The 10,818-nt window shown below is 39.2% G+C and overlaps 1 protein-coding gene across 3 annotated transcripts; it reads left to right on the top strand.

Moving 5' to 3' along the window:
* Positions 1-530: 530 nt before the first annotated feature.
* LOC103714622 lies at positions 531-10,596 on the top strand. Of its 3 annotated transcripts, none has more exons than XM_008801934.4 (6): positions 531-722; positions 7,199-7,532; positions 7,623-7,727; positions 7,805-7,930; positions 8,321-8,431; positions 8,518-10,596. In XM_008801934.4, exons 2-6 carry the CDS (start codon positions 7,216-7,218, stop codon positions 10,325-10,327), a joined length of 2,469 nt encoding a protein of 822 aa, XP_008800156.1. In that variant the 5' UTR covers positions 531-722; positions 7,199-7,215; the 3' UTR covers positions 10,328-10,596. The 3 variants fall into 3 exon arrangements, with proteins under 3 accessions (XP_008800156.1, XP_008800157.1, XP_008800158.1); XM_008801935.4 differs by having other exon boundaries at positions 533-722; positions 7,632-7,727; XM_008801936.2 differs by lacking the exon at positions 531-722 and having other exon boundaries at positions 7,198-7,521; positions 7,632-7,727.
* The last annotated feature ends 222 nt before the right edge of the window (positions 10,597-10,818 follow it).

The raw sequence follows: 10,818 nt of genomic DNA on the forward strand, positions 1-10,818 counted from the left end.
CAGCTACCGTTATTGGATGGATTCAGCAGGGGTTGAGGGGTGAGAGCTCAGACCACCCCTTGATCCGCGACATAGTCAGGATGATGAGAGATGGGGGGCCACCCAGGCCATGCATGTATTTCGGGAGGCCAATGGGGCGGCTGATTGGGTAGCCGCCTATGCGGCCCACCATTCGGGTTACGCCCTTTGGTCAGGGGAGGGGGAGCTGCCTTTGGCACTCCGTGAGATATTGTATTTTGATCTTATTGGGTGTATTCATACACGGTCTGTATGAAGCACCCGTTTCAGCAAAAAAAAAAAAAAAAAAAAAAAAAAAATCGTCCAGACTTAGAGCGCATCACATGTTATCATAATTGGCGTATCGTAGGGGGTTTTTGTCATTTACAGCTCTTGTTCGAAATCTAAGCAAAACGCATCAAGACCATCAAAAAGATGAACCAGGCTAAATTAGCCTTCAAAAATATAAATCAACGGCTCCAGTCGAGGGTTGAGACCATCCGGGGAGGTCGGGTCGCGTAGACCGGCTTTCCGGCCCATTAGTAGACCGAGGGGGCCGCTCCTCTTGTCCTCCTCTCCTCCTCCCAGGTTCGTCGTATCCCCTTTCACCCCCTCTCTCTCGTCCGGTTGACGCGAAGTGGCGTCTCCTCTCTCCGTCGACCACCCGCCGCGCCCTTCGGTCTGCGCCATCCTCCGACGATCTCCGGCTTTCTCACGAACCGCTGGTACGCCCCCCATCTCTCCTCTCACTTTCCCTCCCTCCCCTATTTGTCGTTCTCTTGTTCCTCCTCCTCCTCCTCTCTTCGACTCTCTCTCTGTCTCCCTCCTCTGCAAACCCTCAGCATACCTCACCCTAATCCAGACCGTAACCTAACCCCAAGATGCGATCTTAATCAAAACCCAAACCCTCCCTTATACCCTAACCCTTGCTGCAATCTTATTTCTATCCGAAAACCTTTCGTTTCTGAGACGGAGCGATCGCGGAGAGCTCTGTAACCATGAACAAGTGCTCTTTGAAGAAAAAGAGCAGAAGTAGCTACTATTGGATAGACAAGAAAAATCCTAACCCTCTTTGCTAGGACTCTGTTCAAATTCTTCGAAAATATGTGGATCTGACTCAAGTTTTGCCGTGCAGAAGTTTTGCTTACTCTGTCGTCCAATCCGCGTTTAACGGCCACTGGCCGCACTGGCCGGCTCTGATTGGATAGATTCTACTAAATTCTGGCCTTTGTTTTGTATGTGTTTTTTTTTTTTATACTCTCATTGGAAATACGTTGCTACGAGCATGTCAGTTTAATTTTGTACGGTGGCGCTAAAAGTGGCAGTCATTTGAAGTTGTATTCATATGATGATCTTGGTTCTTTGTTGGTTTTGATTTTGGTTTTATATATGCACAATTATAATGGTAAGAATTAGCAATAAAATTTAAAAGAAGAGAAGAAAAAGATTGAACTTTCGCTATATTTCTTTAACCCCCAATGAAAGATGTGCTCGTGCTTGTAGTTACGTACTACCCGATGCCACCATCAGGCCTTTTTATTTTTCAGCTATTCAAATGTCTTCAAATTCTTGTTTTTCATTCTTGCTTGCAAAATATTTGGCACACGAGTTTGCTGGATCAAACCACTCGAGGTTTCAACTAGCCAGGTGCTGCGTCCACTTCTCTACTGGTAGGGTATTGCAAGGTCTCATTGAGTTGATTATACCGGTGCTCCCATAACTTCTTTTAAATGTGTTTTCCTTTTACATTATTGTTGTGTTTCTTAATTTTCCATGCCGAATAGAAGGCAAATTCTGTTTCCTTTGGGTATCTCCAAGCAGTTGACATTTCATCTAGTGTGATAAGCCTATATCGTTGTGTGATTTGTTTCATGTTTCCTTCTGCTGGGATTCTTTCTTGACAATTACACCATAACCGGGTCTTATTCAATAAATTTTTCACCATGACAGCTCTTGTCTGCAATAGCCACATTTATCCTTTATGTTCTAGAAATATCTTTTTTGTTGTACTCGATATTTTTAATGTTGTCCGGATTGATATGTTTTCTATTTTGTTCACGAGTGATCCTCTTCTCATTAATGCAGAAGATATGCGACAGGCTGCACTGGTGGATTAGATTTATTTGTTGGTGGTTTTTATGTGCTCCTCCCATACATGAAAGAGAAGGAATGGAGGGAAAGGGAATTTTTTGATAATTCTGTAGGGTAATGGGGCAATGGAATAGAAGAGAAAAGAGGAAAGAAAGGTGAAAAAAGTGACAAATAAGAGGAAAAGAGAAATACAAGAGATAAAATAAAGGGTCGGATAATTTTTTTTAAGTGCACGTCTGATGTAGATTTTCTTGTTGGTTCCTCTTGGAGTGGAACATATAGTCTGTTAATAGGAGTCATGGAGAAGTTCTGTGTCTATTATGTAACATTCTTCTATCAGATTTGTTCTGCTTTATGATCTTCATGGATGGAAGCACTTTTGTTTCTTTCCTTTTTTTCAAAAAAAAAGTGATTGATGGTCTTACCGCTATGTTGAGTCTCCCTTGGTTTGACTCTTACATGATTCGCTTCAGAGTCAAGCCACGCACAAAATGGGGACCAGCCCAGTGACCATTAAATAGTTCTGAACTCGAATCAAATTGGCTGTCTATATGGTAGAATTGAACTTTGAAACAACCATACGGACCCAAATGGACCAGACTACCTGACAAAAACAAGTTGTAATTTTTAACTTTAGCCCATAAAATGTAGACCTGATCCACATCCGCCTGACCTTTTAGAAGTTAATGGGCTGTATCTTGGTCTAAATCATGGACATCATTAGGTTTGATTTAGATTAAGTTAGATCCAAACGCAACCAACCCCACCTGAAATCCTGGCGGCTAGCTTCCAAAAGGCTGCTTTTAAAATTGTTTTCACCGAACATACTTGACTGGAGCCGCCCAACTTATCTTTTGATTGTTAGAGCAATTTGCTTCACATTTTCCAATCCCATATGGTAATCTTTCCCTTTTTTGTTTTCTCTCTGCAATAACAGTACATTTAGTTCATTCCTAAGAAAGCTTTTTTAAAGAAAATCTATTAATAGCTCTTCTACTTTTATGAGAGCAATGCATAGTTAAAACATTTCTCTCTCCAATAACATCAAGGACATGGGATCTTACTGAAGTGTATTTTATTCTACTAATATTATTTTTTGTAGCTTGCATTGAATATCATTCAGCGATTTATATTTATATTTTGTTTGTTTTCACGTGCATTGTACATACACATTTACTTATGTGCATGTTTTCATTGATACATGTATGCGTTTATTGTATGTATGTGTGTATTGTGCATTTACATCTGTATGTGTATGTGCAGTCAAATTTTACCTAGGCTGGTGAATCCTTTTGTTAGGAAAGTACTAGTGAGGGCTTGGCTGATGTAAGGTCATTGAAAAGGCTTTTTGCCTCAATTTATTTCAGATCTGGGGTTATGTATTTAAATTGGCAGAATTTTAGTCTTTCATTGGTTCATTATACTTGGTAAATCCATGTTGTACTTGATCATGTATTTGATCAAACCTATTCCTCTTTGTTTTAAGTTGCTATAGTGTCTGTGCAATGATCAAACTTTAATATTTGGATCCTATTGTAAGATTGAGATTTACAACAAATGTGCATAGTCTTTCTACGCGAATCACTAAAGCATTATAATTTAGGTAATAGATGCCATATGGTACCTGTTAACCTGTGTTTTTTCTGAGTGTTTTGGCCAACTCTTGTTGTTGAAAGTTTAAAACTCTATGACTTTGGTCAATTCTCATCTAGATTTCTAGGAATATTTACTAAGGCAATTCATAGCATACCTCCATATAGAAATGTTGCTTCTATATGAAGTCGTCAACCTCGACTCTTAAGACCTTGTTTAGATACCATAGGATTTAGGTCAATTCTACAGGAGTTAACAGTCCCAAGGATAAAAATGTATTAGAGACTAGAATTGAGAGTTTGGACGATTAATCCTGAGGATACCTATTCTATTGGAATATACTTATCCCATAGGATAAAAATAAATTCCTCAAGAGGACATTATTTTTAACCTATGGTTATTGGGCTCCTCTTCTCAGCCCCATCTTGTGGTACCTGGTGGCCATCAACACCTCTCGCTGCTGCCTCCAACATCCGATGACCACCTCCGGCCACCTTCTCTGACCTCCGTCTGGCTACTCTGACCTCGAGCAAGTAAGCTCTCTCTCCTTTCTCTCTCTCTCTCTCATCGCCACCCACCACTCACCTCCCTCTCTCTGTCTCACACAATCAATCCCTTCTCTAACTCCCTCAACTCCTCACCCTTCGGAGTTGGCCACTATCCAAGGTCCTACTCTGCCTCTCTCTTTTCTCCTCTTGATCTCCTTCATTTCTGTTCATATGGAAGCTTATTTTCTGCATTCCTGCCTCTTGTTTGATCAAATGTTATTGACAGCCAAGGCCCTACTAAGCCAGCTAATTCATATTCTTCCCTTATCAGAAGTTTGATATGTTCTGTTTGTTTGATAACTGTGTAGGAGGCTTTTTCTACTGCTAATTTAAGTCTTCCTTTTCTCAAATATCTTGCCATTTGTTTCCATTACGACAACCACAATGAGCATGATATTTATAAGGGTGTTTGAACATTTGGTGGAAGTAGCAAGGGAATTTTGAAATGACTTCTTTGCAGAGAACATTTGAGTAATAGAGCACTTACTAATGGTTTACTAGTGTTCAGTAGTGTTTTCTTCATTATGTTGTGCTATTAGTTATGGTTTCTGTATTTAGGTGTAGAAAAGGTTGATCTTTAGCCTTCTTCCCTGGAGCATGAATGCCAAATTTTTTTTATGTGCCTTTTTTTTTTGGATTTTATACTTAGATGTGGGGTTCTCCGTTGATTATATTTGACCTCTTAGTCAACTTTTTCTTCATCATGCTCCAGTTTTTTTAGTTATTCACTTGTTACCTGTATAAAAGTTGATTTTTGAGCGGAGCCATATATGTCAGTCTGCCAGCACCATAATGCTTCTGGTCTGTATCCTTCAGAGGTGGGATATCTGTTTTCACATTAGTTACACACCTTGCCCCTGTCTTTAAGTTCATGGGAAGTTCTTACTTATTATCAATCGGTCCAAAAAAATTTCTAATTTTAAATTTATCCATTCAAAAGGAGAATGAGAAAATTGGAAAAGTGAAAGTGAGACAAATAAGATTCAAGATGCGATAAGAGAGGTTATCAACAACCAAAAACAGTTGAATCTAAAGAGGAAATGTTTTAATTATTATCAGACAGTTGTGATCAGAATGTGCTGAAAAATCAACAACCAGAGGTGCTTCTTATCATGACCTCTTCTAAATAAATGAATCTAGAAGTTTGAATTTCTTCTGATACGCTTGGTTTCAATTAGGCAAGTTTTTTTCTCCTCCCAGAAAATTCACACTATTTTTATTAATGGAAAAGATTATGAAAATTCAATAAAACAGTGAAGATCATCCAAACATAGGATAGGATCAGTAATACTTGGGATTTTTCTCCCAATAATTCTATAGGATCAAAACCTACATCCCATCATGAATTTTATCCTAAGGTTATAAATCCCAAGCACCTAAACAGGCCCTAAATGGTATCAGTTCACCAAACTATCTTCCACCAACTACTTGCTGTCTTTGCATATTAAGAAGTCATGAGCATGCCGCCTGACCTTTCTTTTTCAAAACAATTTTTTAATTGATGAAACTGAAATCTGGCCTGGGGAAAAATGATGGATCCTTGTTGGTTTAGGGTTTGTTTTGTACTAACTTGTGACTGGATGTGTACTTAGTGGCATAACCTAATGACTAATGAGGTGGTTTCTGGGCTAAATAAGCCAACAGCTAGACCTGTGAACTCGGTAAATTAGTAAGATGTTCTTTCTAAAAAACTTGCTGGTTTTGTTATGGGTCTCATTAGGAGCCTTTGATATTGAAGTGGGCATTGATATTTGAAAGTTATAGGTAGCCATTGGTCAACTTGGAGGATTTCTTGTAGTCGAATGAGCTTATGCAAAGCAACCAGTAAGATTGGTCCTCTCAACTTGCCAACCAATTTTGTAAGTTTATGGTGATCTAGAAGGAGGTTGGGACTCAATGAGTGATCAGTTCCCAAGGTGAAGTGAGACCTTTGTTTATCCCAAATAAGATAGAATGAAGGGAAATTTTGGAAGGAACTTCAATATTCCAACATCTTGGTCAGTATAGTAAAACCAAGACTACCTACTATTTTAAGGCATTGATCTGATATTCATTTATTAAAAAACCATTTAAAGTAATTAATTATGGTAGGATTGTACTAGGTGACATATTGGTATTGTATCAACCAGTATCTCAGACTATATCAATTTATATCAACCAAGCAATAAATGTAGAGATTTTATCTTATCAAGGGTGATCCCTAACATAATAGTAAAATTGCTCTTTTGTCACCTAGAGGTCACAGGTTCAAAACACAGAAACAGTCCCTTCCCATGTAGGGGTAAGGCTGCGTAATCTGAGCCTCCCCAAATCTCACAATTGTGGGAGCCTCATGCACTGGGCTGCCCTTTAATTTTAAATATATATAGTATTGGTTTGTGCCAGATACCAATACAAGCTGATATCTTGGTCGAAATCTCTGCTGAAATGAAAATCTGATGTCTTACATACACAAGTGTACATCAGCAGTCAGGTGCTTCTATGCAAAATCTACAATTATAATGCAAAGCACTATACTGGCTTTTCCTCATGCATCTAAGGAACTTATGCTGACTGCTGATGTTGGTCCTACTGTATTATTCCCTATAATTATCTGCCAGAAGTTGGTATACTCTGATAATCTTATTGTCATGTGGTGAATTTGATCCTTTCTGTCCCTGGTTTCTGCTGCATGTGTTTCAGATGCTATGGCATTTCGCTTGCTGTGACAGGAACCTCAGAACTTAAAAATAATTTGCAGAATACTGTAGTCCTGTCTAGATCTTATCACAAAGACCTGCAGGCTTTTAGTTCGTCCATGCCTTTTGAATATGGAATCAATTAGGCTCTTTATTGGCAGTCATAAGAAGGATATTCAGGGCATACATGGCAATGGAATATTCAGTTCTATAGAAGTAAATATGCAGTTAATGTGACAACATTTATTTTGCTATTCATTTTTTTTCCTTTATTGTACTTGCCATATACAGGTGGTTGCCAAGAGATCATGGCAGGGGGGAATATTGTGGCCATTTGCCAGTATGGTGGTGAATTTGTCTCAAATAGTGATGGCTCTATGTCCTATACTGGTGGAGAAGCTCATGCAATGGAAATTGGTCAAGGCATGCTGTTTGACGAGTTTAAGTCAGAACTAACCAGTATGTTTAACATTGACATCAGTGGCATGTCTATCAAGTACTTTCTTCCAAACAACAAAAGGATACTCATCACGGTATCTAGCGACAAGGATTTACAACGAATGGTTGATTTCAGTGCTGATGCTTCAACAGCAGAGGTTTATATCTTAAATAAGGTCGATAACAGGTGCTTGTCTTATAATATTTTATTACAAAGCTACTCATGACACACTCATTAGTTATCCTTAAAGTGAATTATTGAACTTGGAAAAGTTAGCTTTTGTAGGTCTAGGAGCAATGTAGCTGATTCGGGAACATCTATTGTTGCTACAGCTACTGCTGTTCGTGGTGGTAGACGGAAGAGGTTAACTTCTGGTACCAGGTATGTCTTATCATTAATTGAACTACAGGCATACCTAAGGCATTGCATGAGATATTGGTGAATCCATGTCTCCATAGGGCAACTAGAGCAAGGATGCGTGCAGCTGATTCAGGTAACCCCAATGCTGCCACCAATGCCGCAGAAGACAATGCTATTAATGTCAGACAGAAGAGGCCAAATATTGCCGAAGAAACTGACAATTGGTTTGTATTTGTAGGTTAAATCTAATTTTTCTTTATATTTGAACTTTCTGCGAAATCATCGTGAACACAGGCTATTATAGATTTTGTGCAAGGAAGCTATATGCTTATTTTTGGATATATAATTTATCAACAAATTACGTTATCTGTGAGCTTGCTTTATCAATTTCATCCGTCCACTGAATGACAGTTCCGTCTTTCCAGTTTTTAACCCTTTTTAATTTATCTTGGATGCTAACATACCTTGGGCCAAACTTAATTTACAACTGGTGTCATGATTTATACCTGTTTTCTTTCCACTTTATTTCTTTCATATTTTTCCATAGATTCTTCATTGAAATTATTCAAGTTTCATGCTTGTCTAATTAATCTGGATTTCTACTCTTCTAACAGTGCATCTAGGATCATGGCAGCTAACATGGGTATGCCTGTTGTTGCCACTGCTGTTTCTCCAGATAAAATTGAACACCAGGGGCCAATCACTGTTGATGAAGTTGATGAGAGGTATTAGTCCAAGACTACTTCATTTTTATAGTATGTGAAGCACTACATGTTGTAGGAGTAATAACAATTGAAATATGTTCCTGCAGGGCAACTGGGAGTGTTTTGGTTGAGCCAAGTTACCCACTTGTTCCCTCTCTAGCCAGTCCTGAAGATGTTAGACCACTTAATATTAATGCTCTCTGGGAAAATGTTATCACTGGTGTGGGGCAGGAATTTGATAATGTCAAGGACTTCCGTGCTCAATTATGCAAGTATGCCATCAGTAAAGGTTTTGTTTACAAATTTATTAAGAACGAAAGTACACGTGTGACCGTAAAGTGCAATGAGCAGAATTGCCCATGGCGGTTGCATGCATCTGAGTCATCTTACAAGCAGAAATTTGTGATTAAGAAGATGAATAATGTGCATACATGTGGAGGAGGAAATGGCAAAGATGGTCAGCGGCGAGCAACAAGGCAATGGCTGACAGGTATTCTTAAGGAGAAATTACAGGAAACCCCACAGTGTAAGCCCAAAGAACTCGTAAGAGAACTCTATGAAGATTATGGAGTGACTTTAACATACTCACAGGTATGGCGGGGAAGGGAGGTTGCTCAAAAAGAGCTATACGATACTCTCAAGGAGACATATAATCAGTTGCCTTGGTTCTGTGAAAGGATACTAGAAACTAACCCTGGTAGTGTTGCCATTTTATCCACATCACATGATTCAAAATTCCGTCGCTTTTTTGTGTCATTTCATGCTTCTCTCCATGGTTTTGAGCATGGTTGCCGCCCTCTCCTTTTTCTTGATAGGATTCCATTAAAGGCAAATAATCAATTTAAGTTGTTAGCTGCTGCTTCAGTCGATGGAGATGATGCTATCTTTCCAGTTGCCTTTGCTGTAGTAGAGGATGAGAATTATGATAGCTGGATTTGGTTCTTAGGACAGTTGAAATATGCTGTCACAACTTCTCGTGCCATTACCTTTGTGTCCAATAGGCAAAAGGGCTTGGATGAAGCTGTGCCTCAGGTGTTTGAGGATAGTCACCACAGCTACTGTCTGCATCACCTCATCGAAGATTTTAAAGGAGAGTTGAGGAAGGGGTTATGGTCACAGCAGGTCAAAGATGCCATGGTTGAAGATTTTACTCGTGCTGCTCAGGCCTGCACAGTTGAAGATTTTAATGCCTCCATTGAAAACTTAAGGAATGTGTCAAGTCAAGCTGCAGATTGGGTGATGGCTAGTAAGCCGGAAAATTGGTCAGATGCCATTTTTAGAGGTTCAAGATATGACCATTTCTCAGCAAACATTGTCGACTCATTTAATAACTGGATACCAGCAAAAAAGGAGTCATCGGTAGTGCAGATGGTCGATGCAATACAGGGAAAGCTAATGGAGGTGATAGAAGCAAGGCATGAGTCTTCTAATGCATGGGAGAGCACTCTAACACCATCTATGGAGCAGAAGTTGCAAAAAGAAGTGTCTAAAGCCCGCAAGCTTAATGTGTTATGTTCTTCCGATACCATGTTTGAGGTACGCGGCAATACAATTTATGTTGTTAACATTGGAAGTTGGGAATGCACTTGTAGGCGGTGGCAGATTTCTGGTCTACCATGCATGCATGCTATTGCAGTCTTTGATCGTGTCGGTAGATCTGTATATGATTATTGTTCAAGATATTTCAGGACCGAATGCTATCATTTAACATATTCAGCATCGATCCATCCGATACCTGATGTAGGGAGCATAGACTTCAATTCCGGTGCGAATTCATATCCTCCTCCAACTCGTCGTCCACCAGGACGACCAAAGAGAAAACGATTTAATCCTGATAAGACAAATAGAGTGTTACGACACTGCAGCAGGTGCAAAGTTGCAGGGCACAACAAGGCAACTTGTGAAGCTGTTCTGTAGATTCATGTGTCATCTAGTCTCCCTTGTGCATATCAGGTATTATGATATCGTGGATGGATCTTTCAAATTGTAAGAAATCCATGGCCATGCACCCTTTTTTTTTCTTTCGTTTTTTGGTGGCTATAAATACATTATCCTTTTTACCTTAAGCCTTTTGATAGATTCTTCTTTGATGCTATATATTGCTTCTACTACTGCTATGAAGCATGTTCCGCTTGCATGAAAACTGTTTAGGCAAATATATGGACTATTTTCTCCTGTTGCATCTACTGATATAACTTTTATTAGATGGGTGCTGATTGTTTACTTGGAAGAATTATACTGATTTTCTGGACTAACTTAGCATTTACTGGTATTCTAACACCTTTATATTGAAAACAATTATGCACAAGTAGTTTCCAAGACTGGTTTCATGTTATACTCTATGGTGTGTAGAGTGGTGACCAATCACAATGAAGGTGGGGTATGAAAACAGAGCATAACCCTTTAGA

Source organism: Phoenix dactylifera, chromosome 11, assembly GCF_009389715.1.
Source record: "Phoenix dactylifera cultivar Barhee BC4 chromosome 11, palm_55x_up_171113_PBpolish2nd_filt_p, whole genome shotgun sequence".
Classification (NCBI taxonomy): domain Eukaryota; kingdom Viridiplantae; phylum Streptophyta; class Magnoliopsida; order Arecales; family Arecaceae; genus Phoenix; species Phoenix dactylifera.

Coding starts and splice junctions, on each gene's coding strand:
- LOC103714622 (XM_008801934.4), top strand. CDS start 7,216: ATGGCAGGGGGGAATATTGTGGCCATTTGCCAGTATGGTGGTGAATTT. Junction 7,533..7,622: donor TTAAATAAGGTCGATAACAG/GTGCTTGTCTTA, acceptor TGGAAAAGTTAG/CTTTTGTAGGTCTAGGAGCA. Junction 8,432..8,517: donor GTTGATGAAGTTGATGAGAG/GTATTAGTCCAA, acceptor ATGTTCCTGCAG/GGCAACTGGGAGTGTTTTGG.